Consider the following 15,775-nt stretch of genomic DNA (forward strand, 5'->3'; position numbering starts at 1 on the left):
TTATTGTGATTTGCCAGATGACTTCAGGAGAGGGGCTTTGGAAGCGTCTAACTCGAACTAAAGTTTGCAGACAGTTGGAGGACGATGCAGGATTTGCTTCTACAAACGAGGGAGTTTTTACTTGTTTTTTTAATGATAACTTCTACTTGAGCTGCACGTACGTTCTTGAGAAGTTCAACAGATTTTGCTGCTCTACAACACTGACCATTTTATCCTGCTAAAGGAAATGCCAACTCCTTTACTACTGTATTTCAATTTGAATTATTTTTAGTTCTTTTTTCTTTAGGAAAAAAGATTAGAAATAGGGTCCTCTCCTACATTTTATAACATGCAGTCTGAGCATGTGATGAGTTTTCTTAAGAAAGCAGCTCTTTCCTTTCAAGACAAAGCTGGCAACAGTTATTCCACTGTGAAGACAGGCTACAGGACAGTCCCAAAGCGCAGAGGGAGGCACTTCACCGGCCTCCCGTCCAAGGACCTATCCTGACTTTCCAGCGATTCACGCAAGTCTCTCCAGGGCATGCGACAGGAATTTTGTCTCCTAAGCCTCAGTTCAGCAAGATAGTGAAAACTAACTTTAACCAAGCCCAAAGGCTTGATTACTACTCACTTTTTTTTTTTTAATGTTTTAAAATTGCTTTTTCTGCCTGTATCTGAACACTCAAAGAAGGTTGCGAATGGAAGCAAAAGAACACGTGTGCATGAAGATGCTTCTTACAGGTGCATGCAGTACAGCTTACTGCTCCTTCCCCTGCAGAGCCACAGACAGCTTTGACCTATGGTGGGAACGGCAAAGGAAGGACAATTTCCTTCATGAAACACCCCATGAACTGTGCTGATACACAGAGGAAAACACTGACATTGTCAGCTGCCATTTCTCACGCCGCTCACCCTTCTCCTAAACAAAAATTAGAAATCAACACCTGAAACTGATCCTTTTAATCTGTTCCCATCACAAGCATTGCTAAACACATCTGAACAGCAGAGCTGAAAAAGTTTAAGCTGAATTTCCATTTAACTTTTTTTTTTTTTCTTCTTTCTTTCTTTCTTCTACCTCCCCTCTCCACTCAGATCTCACCCCCAGGTAGTTTCACAGTCTGACTCACTTTGCTCTTTCCCAGGCTCGCGAGCTCCAGCAGCGACAAGTTGTAATGCTACAGAGCTGAATTTCACTCTAAGGCCCAAACTACCACGACAGACATTTGGATCAGTATTGTGCCTTGCACGACTTCTTCTTCTCCTCAAAAAAAACCATCAGCCCAACTCATGATAGCGTGGTGGGCAACAATACATTTCCCAGACCTGGTGTGCTGTAGAGCCAGCAAGAATACCCGTTTCACAGCAGGGTGAACTGAAAAAGAGAGATATTAATGATCTGCCCCGTATCCTATCATGTACTGAGTACCAGCGCCAAGCAGAGGAAGTTCAGTTTTGACTCCGAGTTGCTTTCTTGAACGACTGCACAACAGCCTCTTTCAGTCACTATGTGGGAAAAATGGGGCCTTTCCTTTTCGGTCGTACCTGGCCCACGTACACAAATTACTCATGAAAGTACCCCAAAACCCACGGAGTCGCCTTTTTAATCGACAAAAACGGAATCGTCCGTTTTACGCTCCAATAAAATCAAGCAGCAATAAAATGATGTCTGCGCTGAAGGATTCTGTTTAATTAACCCTAAACGTAGCAATTCATAACGGGTCTTCAGCCAGCGCAGGAGGAACTTCAGCAGCGTGGGCGCGCTCAGCGACACAACACCCACATTTACAACCACCTTTACTTTTACAAAACACACGCAGAAGTTTTCTCTGGCTGGGTGAGAAGCAGTGTCCCAGACAATTTTGAAAGAGCGTTCCTCGGAGAAAGGTTCCACCCTCAGCACCTGGTGATCCCATTTCAGCAGCTGACGTTAAATTTACCCCCTCTTTCGCCAAAGCGTGCGTCTGCCCTTCCAAGCAACTTTATTCCAACATAAGTACAGATGTTTTCCTTACCCTAATAAATACCTAAAGCTTTCCTGAACGCAGCTTCACACTTCTACTCGCAGCTCTCCCACGAACACAGCTCCCGAAGGTTAATCACGCGTTGCAGAAAAGGCTTTTTTTCTCTGTTAGTTGAAAACCTGTGGCTTTTTCATTTGACCTTATTTTTCTCGCCGCATATACAAAGTAAACATAACTACAATTGTCCAATTAAGTGCCTCTTCCTGTTCCTATTGAAGTCTATGGCAACACTTGCTAAAATCAGATTTGTTTTCTTACTCATTAACTGTAAAATCCAGAAACCCACAAGGAACTTTCCTGCGAGGGGAATTTCACAAAGTCTCCATATACAATAATTATGACAGCAAACTAACACTAGGATAAAACAGCAGAGAATAAATTCCAGACTTTTAGATGCATTTGGAAAAGTTATCCGGTTTCATAGTCATCCAGGAGCCAAAAAAAAAAAAAAAGGAGGGGGGGGGAAGCCATCAGATTGTTAATGAGACTGAAAGCCAGACTAAAATAAAAATCCCTCAAATCTGTCATCAGCATTTGTGTTTGCCAAGAAGGCCTGGATGTTATCCTGCTGGGGAAGGGAAGATTTATGGCACCGCACACCTTCATCCATCCTATTATCGTATATGAAATGGAAAATAAAACAGGCCGGCGCTGCCCCCAGAAATAATCAGTATTTTGCTGCCACCGCGTAACGAGTGCTGTTATTATTACTAAATCACCAGGTAGGGGAGCAGCCGCGAGGTGCTCAGAAATAAATTATTTAAAGAAAAGCAACAAAAAGAACAGGGCTGGGCTCTACCAGGGGCGTGAAGGAAAACAAACCCGTCCGGGCAGGGAGGTGGGAAGGGCCGGACCAGGAGCGCGGGCGATGCCCAGCGGCGGTGATGGAAGGGGACGGAAAGGCCGGCAGAAAGCCGAGGACCGCCAGCCCTCCGGGAAGCGGAAAGATAAAACGGGCTTAACTCGGAATTGAGAATTAATTAATTGATTGATTAAAGAACCAGACACCGGCCGAATGCAAGCGCGCGCTGCGGGAGCGGGGAGCGTGCCTGGCACCCCTCAACCGCAACCCCGGTCGCTGAGAGGGATGGAGACACAGCAGCCAACAAATAAAAACTCGCTGTGCCACAGGGGAGTTCTTATTCCGTCACACCTATCGCGCCGGTTTTTAGCCGCAGCTGCTCCACTTGCCAAGGTGATGGCATCCCTCGGCGGCGACGGCATCGATCGGCGGCGACGGCACCGGCATCCCTCGGCGGCGGTGGCATCCCTTGGTGGCGATGGCATCGCTCAGTGGTGATGGCATCTCTTGGCAGCAATGGCATCGCTTTGTGGCGACGGCACCCCTTGGCAGCGATGGCATCCCTTGGCGGTGATGGCATCGCTCAGTGGCGATGGCATCTCTTGGCGGCGATAGCATCCCTCGGTGGCGATGGCAGCGCTCGGTGGCGATGGCATTCCTCGGTGGAGATGGCATCCCTCGGTGGAGATGGCATCTCTTGGCGGCAATGGCATCTCTTGGCGGCAATGGCAGCGCTCAGTGGTGATGGCATCCCTCGGCGGCGATGGCATCCCTCAGCAGCGATGGCATCCCTCGGTGGCGATGGCATCTCTCGGCGGCAATGGTATCCCTCGGTGGCGATGGCATCTCTCGGCGGCGATGGCATCCCTCGGTGGCGATGGCATCTCTTGGCGGCGATGGCATCTCTTGGCAGCGATGGCATCTCTTGGCGGCAATGGTATCCCTCGGTGGCGATGGCATCTCTTGGCGGCGATGGCATCTCTTGGCGGCGATGGCATCTCTTGGCGGCGATGGCATCCCTCGGCGGCGATGGCATCCCTCGGCGGCAATGGTGGCGATGGCATCTCTTGGTGGCGACAGCACCCCTTGGCGGCGTGGTGGCGATGGCATCCCTTGGTGGCGATGGCATCGCTCGGTGGAGATGGCATCCCTTGGTGGCAACGGCAGGGCGTGAGGCTGGCTCGCCAGCGCGCCAGCCACCAACCGTCACGCCAGACCAAACCCACAGCAAAGGTTTCGGCGCGACGCCGGAGCGCTGCTCCCGTTCCTAACCCACCTCCTGCCACCATCCCAGGTCCAGCCCACCGAGAGGTGACCCTCTCGCCGAGGACGCCTGCACCGGGCACCAGGGACGTTTGCTGGCGACGCAGCACAGAGCTCCCGTGCTGCCTTCGGACGCCCGGGCCCTGGAAACGCTCCTGCTCCGCGTGCGATTTCACACGTCGCCGCACAGCTCTCCCGATTCTCCTGCTGGAGCCGCGTTCTGCCAACGGCGAAGAGCTTCTGCCTCGGCAGAAAAATCCAGCTGGGTTTTCCTTGCGGATTACCGACTCCACATTTCAAGCTACACACTCAAAAAACCGAAGCTGCTTGCTGCCCAGCAGAGCTCTGCAGCAGCTCGAGAGAGGCCGGTGCTCACGGAGGCACAGGACCAACTGCCCTCACAGTACTGAAAGTAAAGTGACACTTTTTAATAGGATTGCTGTCTGAACTTTACGGTTCTTTGCAAGATCAAGGCAAACGACATCATCTCCATAACCGAGACCCCCGGTTCTGAAACTTTAAAGGTCACAGTCAATACATATATTTAAAAAAAAAAAAAAAAAAATAAAAAGAGAGAGAGGAGAAAAAAGACTTCTGAGAAAATACGCAACCTAACGTTGATGCAGGTTACAAATGAAAGGGACGAGAGAACCGCAATCATTTTCTCTTTCTGCCCTAGCTCTTCTGCTCCTTGCTTCTGCACAGACCCTCTGCAGAATGAATTTCTCGCTCTTCAGCAACGGCAAAAAGAAAAATATTTTGATAATATTTTGAGAATTCGATTATAAACCCACAAAGCCGCAAAAACTGGCAATGGACCTAGAAGGTGTAATACTTGAAACTGCCGATTCATTTATTTAACGGAGTGGATTTCAGATAGCTTCCTTTTACCAGTCAAACAGCGACTTGGGGTTAGTCCCGCTGGGGATTGAGTCGTTACAACGCCGCATGTCGCTGGCAAAAAAAAAAAAAAAACCTCAAAAAAACAAAACTCAAAGCACCTCTGCTCCAGCTTGGGGCATCCGGCTCCGAGCAAGGCACCGTCCCGTGGCTCGGGACTTGCAGGAGAAGCCACGCGCTGCGCAGGCAGGCGCCTGGCTGGGCTGCTCGCAGAGCGGCTCCCGAGCCCGGCAGGGATGAGATTTCGGTCTCTGCCCCGCGCACGAGCACAGGAAGGTCCCTGCGTCACAGCGATCTCCAGGGCTTCTGGCACCATCCCCGAGGCAGACGCATCCGCCGTCCCTCGCCTTCATGAGGGGGCTATGGACGGTGGCAGGGCACGGCTGCTCTCCAAGGCGGGCCACCGAGCAAAGAGAATTAATGATTTACTCAAAAAAAAAGAGGAAACTCGGCAATTAGCGCAGTGAACCCAGGAGAAGGGAAACCTGGGGTCTAGTTGCTGGTCTAAGAAGCCCAGGGAGGTTGTGGAGTTGCCCAGGGAGGTTGTGGAGTCTCATTCTCTGGAGATATTCAAGACCCACCTGGACAAGGTCCTCTACAGCCTGCTCTGGGTGACCCTGCTTTGGCAGGGGGTTGGACTGGGTGACCCACAGAGGTCCCTTCCAACCCCCACCATGCTGTGATTCTGTGATTACACATTTGGCTGTGGACAGCCACCTGAGAAAACACATCGGACAGCCGGAATTGGACACCCGGGTTCCTCCTCCACCAGCTGAAATCTCAGCCCTGCAGAAGGAGAAGCCCTGTTGCCAAAGGGAAGGACACCTCACCAAAACCAGCGGCCACCTGGTAGGCGAAGCCTCCTGAGATGTCGGAGATGCGGGTGTATAGCCCCCTGCCAGCCTGGAGCAGGTCTCATGGGCAAACCTCCCGCTGCCTCAGCAGAGGGCTTTATCCAGGGAACCACCAACAAAAGCGGGAGCTTCTCTCCAGCTACGTTTGCACGTGAGGGTGGCATGTGAGGGACAGCGGCCGGGCCAGAGGATGCCTGCCCGCTTCGGGGCACGGAGGTTCTTGGGAAGGGTGTCCCCTCACCGTGCTGAGCAGCTCCCCTCTCTCAAGGCAGGAGCAGCTCCTGGCTGGCTTGGGCGAGGGACGTCGAGAAGCCAGGGACCTCTGCCACCGGTCTGGCTAGGCAGGCAATCGGGGGACGCAAGCACTGACGTTCCACCTAAATAAAGCCCACTTCAGACATCTAAATCCTTCCCCAAATCTGGCCTTCACTCTCCAACAGAATAGAAACTGCAATAAAAGGACAGAATCGGATGAAAACACACGACCACCACATTCCTGCTTCAGACGTAAATATTGTCATTTCAAACGATGCTTTCCTGGCAGAAGTTTCAACACGCTGCTTCTCCCCCAACCTGGGTTCTGGGATGCATCAAGAAGAGTGTGGCCAGCAGGACGAGGGAGGTTCTCCTTCCCCTCTACACTGCCCTGGTGAGGCCCCATCTGGAGCACTGTGTCCAGTGCTGGGCTCCCCAGTTCAAGAAAGATGAGGAGCTACTGGAGAGAGTCCAGCGGAGGGCTATGAGGATGGTGAGGGGACTGGAGCATCTCTGCTACAAGGAGAGGCTGAGGGAGCTGGGCTTGTTCAGCCTGGAGAAGAGAAGGCTGCGAGGGGACCTAATATATACTTACAAATATCTGCAGGGTGGGTGTCAGGAGGATGGGGCCAGACTCTTTTCAGTGGTGCCCAGCGACAGGACAAGGGGCAATGGGCACAAACTGAGGCACAGGAAGTTCCGTCTGAACATGAGGAAGAACTTCTTCCCTCTGAGGGTGACGGAGCCCTGGCCCAGGCTGCCCAGGGAGGCTGTGGAGTCTCCTTCTCTGGAGATATTCCAGACCTGCCTGGACATGGTCCTCTACAGCCTACTGTAGGTGACCCTGCTTCGGCAGGGGGGTTAGACTGGGTGACCCACAGAGGTCCCTGCCAACCCCGACCATGCTGTGATTCTGTGATTCTCTACATCCTTTACATCAAAAATGTGCTTGTCTGCACATATATGATGGTGCCTGTGTCTCCTTCGATAGCTCTCGTGCTCTCGCTTTTTCTGGAGCGGCTCGGAGGGAGCTGTATGCTGGGCTCGAAGCGCCCGGAGCCGAGCCCGGCTCACACATACATTCGGGTCTGCGCCCAAAGAGGGAACCCATCACTGCAAGACAAACACCGTTAATTCCCCCACACCGGCTGCATCCCTTCAATGATCTCTATGTCAAATCCAGAAGTCGCCAAGCGCGACAGCCCACTGCCAGGCCAGCCCTCCAGCAGCTCAAACACAGAATCACAGAACGTTTGGGGTTGGAAGGGACCTCTGTGGGTCACCCAGCCCAACCCCCTGCCAAAGCAGGGTCACCCAGAGCAGGCTGCACAGGACCACATCCAGGCGGGTCTGGAATATCTCCAGAGAAGGAGACTCCACAGCCTCCCTGGGCAGCCTGGGCCAGGGCTCCATCACCCTCAGAGGGAAGAAGTTCTTCCTCATGTTCAGACGGAACTTCCTCTGCTTCAGTTTGTGCCCATTGCCCCTTGTCCTGTCGCTGGGCACCACTGGAAAGAGTCTGGCCCCGTCCTCCTGACCCCCACCCTGCAGATATTTATCAGCATTTATTAGGTCCCCTCGCAGCCTTCTCTTCTCCAGGCTGAACAAGCCCAGCTCCCTCAGCCTCTCCTCGCAGGAGAGATGCTCCAGTCCCCTCACCATCCTCGTAGCCCTCCGCTGGGCTCTCTCCAGGCTCTGAGAAACGAAACGAAGCCATGAAGCTGTCAGTCAGAAAGCACCACGAAATCGCAGAGATGAGCTGGTTCTCCTCTTGTTTCTCTCGTAACGCAATTAAGATGTTATCAGGCCCAAGTACAATATTGCGGTATCCTGGACTACGTGAAAATCTTTGAAAGCTGCACTTATTTGCCACCAGAACCACAAGCTAATAATACAGTCTCCCTGCAAGCGGTCCCCATTTGTTGGTTTTTCAAAGTTTTGAACAAACCCATGACGCTGGGTATTGGAAGGGTATTAACAAGTCCCCAGACACCGTTAACAGCCACGTCTAGTACCTAAAATTTATAGCCCACCAGCTACAGGCGTACTGCGTTCAGCTCTGGAGCCCTCAGCACGAGGAGGACATGGAACTGTTGGAGCGGGTCCAGAGGAGGGCTACAAAAATGATCCGAGGGCTGGAGCACCTCTGCTGTGAGGACAGGCTGAGAGAGTTGGGCTTGTTCAGCCTGGAGGAGAGCAGGCTGTGGGGAGACCTGATTGCAGCCTTTCAGTGCTCAAAGGGGGCCGATAGGAAAGATGGGGACAATCTTTTTAGTAGAGACAGCAGTGACAGGACAAGGGGTAATGGTTTTAAACTAAAACAGGGTAGGTTTAGGCTGGATAGAAGGAAGAAATTCTTCACAATGAGGGTGGTGAAACACTGGAACGGGTTGCTCAGACAGGCGGTGGAGGCCCCATCCCTGGAAACATTCAAGACCAGGTTGGACAGGGCTCTGAGCACCCTGATCTCGTTAGTGGTGTCCCTGCTCGCTGCGGGGGGGTTGGACTAGATGACCTCCAGGGGTCCCTTCCGACCCAAAATTTTCTATGATTCTGTGATTCTACATCCCCTTCCAGCCCACCCTTCAATATGCTCCTTTCCTTCTTTGTTTCCCTTGCAATACAAAGAATTCACGTCCTGAAAATACGCTGCCAACTTACAGAACCGATTCAAAGCCAACAGAGAGATAAGAGACGTGCCAACCGAGCTTCAGACCCGCGTACAGGACACAGCCCCGCACGACAGGCTGAGGGCACGCGCCGTCCCGCTCGCTCGTGACTCGCTCCGATGCTCCCTTCTCCGCTGCCGCACGGCCTCGAACAAACTCACCACTCCCCAAGGTGCCAGGGAGCCACGGGGTGAAGGAGGGGAAGGCTCCTGCTCGTTGCGGGAACCTGCGCGGTGGGGAGATCTTGCGCGCGGCCGGGCTGAGGTCCTGGGAAACCTCCAAGACGATCGGCTACTTCGGAAGAGCCATGCCTGGACAAGGTCCTGTGCAGCCTGCTCTGGGTGACCCTGCTTCGGCAGGGGGTTGGACTGGGTGACCCACAGAGGTCCCTGCCAACCCCGACCATTCTGTGATTCTGTGATTCTGTGATCTGCGATGCTTTAATAAGGCTCGTACACGGGGTATGGAGCAAGTGCCAAGCTGAAGACCGAGTGCAGGTATCAAAGCATCCTTTTCCACTGGCAGACCCTGAAAGCTAGAAAAGCTTCCTCTCCTATGAGGAGAGGCTGAGGGAGCTGGGCTTGTTCAGCCTGGAGAAGAGAAGGCTGCGAGGGGACCTTAGAAATGCCTATAAATATCTGCAGGGTGGGTGTCAGGAGGATGGGGCCAGACTCTTTCCAGTGGTGCCCAGCGACAGGACAAGGGGCAACGGGCACAAACTGAAGCACAGGAAGCTCCAGCTGAACACGAGGAAGAACTTCTTCCCTCTGAGGGTGACGGAGCCCTGGCCCAGGCTGCCCAGGGAGGCTGTGGAGTCTCCTTCTCTGGAGATATTCAAGACCCGCTTGGACAAGGTCCTGTGCAGCCTGCTCTGGGTGACCCTGCTTGGGCAGGGGGTTGAGCTGGGTGACCCACAGAGGTCCCTTCCAACCCCGACCATTGTGTGATTCTGTGAAAAAGAAAACAAACACACCCATCCACTGCCCCGTGCCATCCTTGATTTCTTCTGTCCGAAGAGAGGACCCTAAAAGCTGCATTTGCCACTTCACTTTAGTCTTTTGCTCTTTGTAACCGGCCTTGCCTGTGTTTAACAGCCCCGTGGCTCAAAGGTACCAGCCACTGAACCAGACAGACGGGCAAAAGCCACCCTGGGGCAATATTTTGCACGTCTTCTTCCATGTGTACATTACAAACAACGGGCGGCAGTAAACGGCATCACATGCATCCAAACTCTGGAGCTTTTGTTTAAGGGAAACCTCAATAAACAACGAAACGGCTATCGACAAGAAGCATCTCCGCCTTTTCAAGGCAGCCAGTGTTTGCAGCCCGAGTTTCTTGCCTTTCTGGCTGTCGAGAAGCAGCGCCAGCACTTGCCTCCTGTGGCCAGTCCCACCTGGTAACACCTGTCTCTTCACGTTCTCGGTTTTATTCGCTATTTACGTTTCTCTCTACCCAACACACCCGCAGGACAACGCATCTCCAGCGTGCTTACGGATCTGATCCAACCAGCGTGACTTCACCGGCTGCGGAGCGAACCGAGGGCCCCAGCTCCGCAGCCGGGCTCCCAGCCTGAGGAGGGACTTACGCACGAGTCAGGCATCCCAGCCCAGAACTGCAGTCGCAAAATCCCTAACCCTTTAGCTGCTCGCCTTCCAACCAGCCGAGGTCTCCCAAAGCCTGAACTGCTTGCAGGTATTTTTCCTCCCCAGTTATCTGTCTTGCGAAAAGGAAAAAAAAAAAAACAACCCCACAGCGATCAACCCTCCGCGGTGATCCGTGAAATGAGGGACCAGGGGACAGGTCTCCCTCTCCCAAGCGTGGTCCCAGCTGCTGAGCGCTGGAGTCACTTCATGCACGTATCTGTGTACACATGCGTGTTTGTAAATACATAGGTAGGTATGTATACAAACACACAGACACCACACGCATTTTTTGCTCCCTCCTTTGGCCCCCTGAACCTTGAATTTTTTTTTTTCTTCTTGGTGGAAGCAGGAGAACGACCCTGCCTCCGGCATGACCTGCAGCCAGGGATCCGCAGCACTCCTTGGGGAGGCGTGCAGTGGGGATTCCTGCTGAGAAAAGGGCCCCAAAGCCTCACTCCCTCCTTCACAGCAGCACGGAGATGTCCCCTGGCCACACACACACCCTTTGGTCAGGCGGGTCCAGCACCGGGAAGCCAGCACCTTCCTTTTCCAGCAGAGACGTTCGACGCGGGCAGCGCGCTACTTCTCCTGGCGCTGACTCAGCAGGAGACCCAAAGCTAAAAATTCAACGCGGCGACGCTTCCCAAACCCCAGGCCCGCGAACCACGTTCACTGGGGGACGTGCACCGCGTTTTACATCCCTTCGCACGCGCCTCTTCAAGGCGTGCCGCGCCACGGAGCCAGCGCTCGGTGTTCCACGGGGGACCGGACCCGACAGCGCCGGTGACCTCCGTTTCCAGGTGACTTACGCCAGCTCCCAGCCCGCACGGGAAGTTTCTCCCTCGTTGTAACTTTTGCTGTTTCTTCCCCCAAAGCGTTAATATTATATGTTTTATAGATACAACAGGTTTGGTTTGCGGGAGAGCGGCTGAGACCACATTTTATTACGGTATAATTAATACAGGGAAAAAAGGAAGGAAAGAAATACCCTTCCAATTCCAAAGCGGTTATTTATTTTGGAAAGAGAGAGGGAGAGAAAAAGGAAAGGCTTTTGACTGACCACCGGGGTACAAGCTGTCCATTTTCCACAAGTGGAAATCTTCCCTTTCTGGACAACGCCGAAGCCAGCCCCCGGCCAGAGGCGATTCCCACACGGAAACGCAGCCGCCCACCGGACCACGACAACAAACGCTCCTTTTCCACCACCCCCCCCACGGACGCGGCTCCTGGCACCTTTGTTTCATCTCCAGACAAAGATTTTTCACGCTCGGCATATCCCACGCCGCACAACCCCGCTCCCGGCGGGGTCCCGCGCTCCTCGTCACCCCTCCGCGACCCCGTCCCACCCCACCACGGGACCCGGCCTCGGCCAGGGGTGGGAGAGCAGAGACCGACGATGAGGAGGGAGCCTCGCTCATCCTTTTCACCCCCCATCCCAAACCGCTCCAGGTGAACCTCAACAGCTGGTGGAAGGCCTGCGTTGCCCCAGCACACGCTGGTGTGGACATCCCCCCCCCCCCTTCAGCAAACCTTCTGCCCCCCACGCCGCGAGGGCAACCCCACCAGCCATGGCCAGAGATGGGAGAAGGGAGGGAGCGAGCGATTGGGGTGGGGGGGGACATACCCAGCCTCCGTTGTCCTGGATCCAGTTGTGCAGGTGCCGGTTCAGGTACTCGGTCATCCAGGCGGCGATGCTGTCGACGAGGGGGGACATCTCCCGGTTGACGCTCTCGACGCACATCACGCCGCCGAACTCGAAGAAGGCCACGATCCTGCCCCAGTTGACACCGTCTCGGAAGAGCTCCTCCACCACGGCCACGAAGCGGCCCCGGGCCGTGAAGGGCGTCAGGTGCAGCTGGCCGGACATTTGGGCAAAGTCCCTCTGGTAGCGGCGGGAGAACTCGTCACCGGCCCGGCGTAGGGCGAGGTGGACGACGGGGGGTGCGGGGAGCAGCCCCTCGGCCGGGGGAGCGTGGCTAGCAGCAGCCGAGCCGGGGGGCTCGGGGTGCGGAGACACCAGCCCAGTGTGATCAGAGGAAGTCCCAGCAGCAACCGCAGCAGGAGGAGGAGGAGGAGGGAGACCCGGAGGCAGGGGTGCCCTGTCCTCGCCGGCGGCCCAGTCGTATCCCCGCTGCGAGAGTTTATAGTGGATGTACTTCAGCACTATCTCCCGGTTATCGTAGCCTCTTCTCCCCGGGTGAGCCATAATTCCCAAGAGGAAGCAGCAAGAGGAAGGGAGAGAGGAAGAAGAGGAGCAGGATGAACCCAAAAAAGTAAAGCAGCCAGTGACAATAAAATTAATCAGACCAAAAAAAAAAAAAAATAAAAATTATAATCCAGTTACTGTATCGGGCACGGTTTCATTCATGGTGGCGTGGGGGAAGTTCTCGGGGTCTCGGAGGTACTTTTGTCTTCTCAGCGTTTCCTCCTCGGTTTGAGATGCTCGGTATAAATAGGGATTAAAACACTGTGAATACTTCCAGGTGCACATTTATTACTCATTATAAATTTAGTTTAGGACCGTTTCCTCCTCGGTGTCGAGACGCGTCTTGGAAAGGCTCACACCGACCCAAGCTCAGGTGCGTGTTCCCCCAGGTGCTGCAGCTACCACGGCCACGCAGCGAGCGGACGAACGCACACGGCAAACGCTGCGACTCGACACGCTACGCGGCCTCGGACGAGCCTTAATCCAGCGCGCTTTACGCTAGAGACCTCGACGCGGCTTTTTTCTTTTTTATCTTTTTTTTGCATTAGGTTTACACAAAGTAAATTTCCTCTGTGAAGTACTTACTTGGACTCTAAACACGTTCCTCTGTCAAGTTTTCCTCTAGAAAGCAAAAAAGCAACGGCAAAACCCAAAACGTCGCAAGAGTCTTCGGAAACGCTCAGTTCTGGCCGCTCCGACTCACCCAGGGGAGACGGGAAAGGGACCCAAACGATAAAAATAATGATAACAATGATTAAAAAATTAAAATCTCCCTACGGTGTCGAGCGCCTTCGCCCAGGCTCCCGTCCGACGGGCATCTCCACGGCTGTGCCCAGGCTCAGCAGACCCCGGCGAGGCGGGAGGATCCCGGAGAGCCCACGAAGCGCGCCCGAGCCCCGGCTCCCGCGCCGCTCCCCGCTTCCCTCCGGCGCTGGCGGCCGCTCATTCGGGCACCGGTCGCCGGAGCCCGCTGCTTCCACCGGCTCCCCGGGCGGCGGGGGCGGCTATAATTAGGGTAATTAATCCTTTTTCCCAAGGCGGAGCGCGGAAACAAGAGGTAAAAAGGAAAAAACCGGAACGGCGAAGAAGGGAAAACGGCTCTCGGCCGCGGCTCCGGGGAGAGATGCCATTTCCCGAGCAGCTTTGTGCCGGAGGAGGAAGAGCCGCCGCGGAGGGGCGCGGACGGGGCGTGGGCGCGGTGTCACCGGTGCCGATGGGGACCGCGGCCCCGCCCGCCCCCCCCGCAGCCCCAGCGCACCCCGCCGGCTCCGGGCGGCTCCTCCGGGCGCTCCCCGCTGCTGCTGCTGCTGCCGGCGGCGGCGGCTCCGGGCGGCGGCGGCGGGCGGGGGGGGGGGGGGGAGGAGCGGAGCCCGAGGGGGAGGCTCCGTTCCGCGGCGCAGCGGGGCGCGGCCGTTGGCTGAGCCCCGCCCCGCGCTTCATTCACGAAAAAAGGGGGAAACGGGGCGGGGCGAGGAGCCCCGCGCGGCGCTGGAGGGCGGGCCCTGGCCGCGCGGGGCGGGGCGGGGCCGGCGGGCAGCTGTTGCCACCTAGCGGCCGACACTCGCACAGCACCGCGTTCAGGCGGGTCTGGAATTTCTCCAGAGAAGGAGACTCCACAGCCTCCCTGGGCAGCCTGGGCCAGGGCTCCGTCACCCTCAGAGGGAAGAAGTTCTTCCTCATGTTCAGACGGAACTTCCTGTGCTTCAGTTTGTGCCCGTTGCCCCTTGTCCTGTAACTGGGCACCACTGGAAAGAGTCTGGCCCCATCCTCCTGACACCCACCCTGCAGATATTTATAAACATTTCTGAAGTCCCCTCGCAGCCTTCTCTTCTCCAGGCTGAGCAAGCCCAGCTCCCTCAGCCTCTCCTCATAGGAGAGATGCTCCAGTTCCCTCATCATCCTCGTAGCCCTCCGCTGGACTCTCTCCAGTAGCTCCTCATCTTTCTTGAACTGGGGAGCCCAGAACTGGACACAGTGCTCCAGATGGGGCCTCACCAGGGCAGAGTAGAGGGGAAGGAGAACCTCCCTCGACCTGCTGGCCACACTCCTCCTAACGCACCCCAGGATCCCATTGGCCTTCTTGGCAGCCAGGGCACACTGCTGGCTCATGGTCAACCTGTTGTCCACCAGCACTCCCAGATCCCTCTACACAGAGCTGCTCTCCAGCAGGTCCACCCCAAGCCTGTACTGGTGCCTGGGGTTGTTCCTCCCAAGGTGCAGGACCCTGCTTTTGCCCTTGTTGAACCTCATCAGGTTCGTCTCTGCCCAACTCTCTAGCCTATCACGGTCTCACTGAATGGCAGCACAGCCTTCTGGTGTATCCACCACTCCTCCCAGTTTGGTGTCATCAGCAGACTTGTTGAGGGTACGCTCTAACTCTTCATCCAGGTCGTTGATGAGGAAGTTAAACAAGACTGGGCCCAGTACTGACCCCTGAGGGACACCACTTGTTACCAGCCTCCAACCAGACTCAGCGCCGCTGATGACAACCCTCTGAGCTCTGCCATTCAGCCAGTTCTCCATCCACCTCACCGACCACTCATCCAGCCCACACTTCCTGAGCTTCTCTAGGAGGGTGTTATGGGAGAACGTGTCGAAAGCCTTGCTGAAGTCAGTCCCTTCCCTCACACCTCACCCCTGCCCGCCCCAAAGAGCTCAGACAGTACGGCCTTCACGGTGGGCCGAGGCGTTGCTGCCAGGGAGCAGAAACGTAGGCAAGGGATCTGTCAACCAAGTATAAATCACTGCCTTTATATTCTAAAAATATGTATTTAAAAATATATATTTAAAATATATATTTAAAAAAATATTTTATATTTTAAAAAAAAGTCTCCTCTGAACACAGAAAGTAACCTGACATTTCCAAGCAACATGCCGTGGTCTGAACGGAACAAGAAAATGCAGAAAATCCGAGGAGCCGCAGCCGAGCAGCTGCTGACCCAGCCCACCACCGCGCCCGGGCCCGCACCTCACGCGCTCGGTCCCGCAGCTGAAAACACACCCAGCGCGGGTGCTGAGTAACACGGAAAACCTGTCCGGCTCCGCTGCGCGACCGTGTCGGAGCGGGATCGGCTCTGAAGCTCGCCAGACAAGTCGGCGTGGGACTGGGGCAGACAACAAAGATCCTTATAAAATCAACAGGTTTGGTGAGGAGAAACCGAAAACATCACTGAATTTGCTTGG

General features: G+C 55.0%; 1 protein-coding gene across 1 annotated transcript in view; it reads right to left on the minus strand.

Annotated features, from left to right (window-relative positions):
• BCL2 (BCL2 apoptosis regulator) overlaps positions 1–13,269 on the minus strand; it is a 107,496-nt gene extending 94,227 nt beyond the window's left edge. The window contains exon 1 of the mRNA XM_075417168.1: positions 12,011–13,269. Coding sequence (XP_075273283.1) covers positions 12,011–12,592 — 582 coding nt within the window. The 5' untranslated portion in view covers positions 12,593–13,269. The remainder of the gene's footprint in view (positions 1–12,010) is intronic.
• Between the last annotated feature and the right edge of the window lie 2,506 nt (positions 13,270–15,775).

The sequence above is a fragment of the Opisthocomus hoazin genome, chromosome 3, assembly GCF_030867145.1.
Source record: "Opisthocomus hoazin isolate bOpiHoa1 chromosome 3, bOpiHoa1.hap1, whole genome shotgun sequence".
NCBI classification, from domain to species: domain Eukaryota; kingdom Metazoa; phylum Chordata; class Aves; order Opisthocomiformes; family Opisthocomidae; genus Opisthocomus; species Opisthocomus hoazin.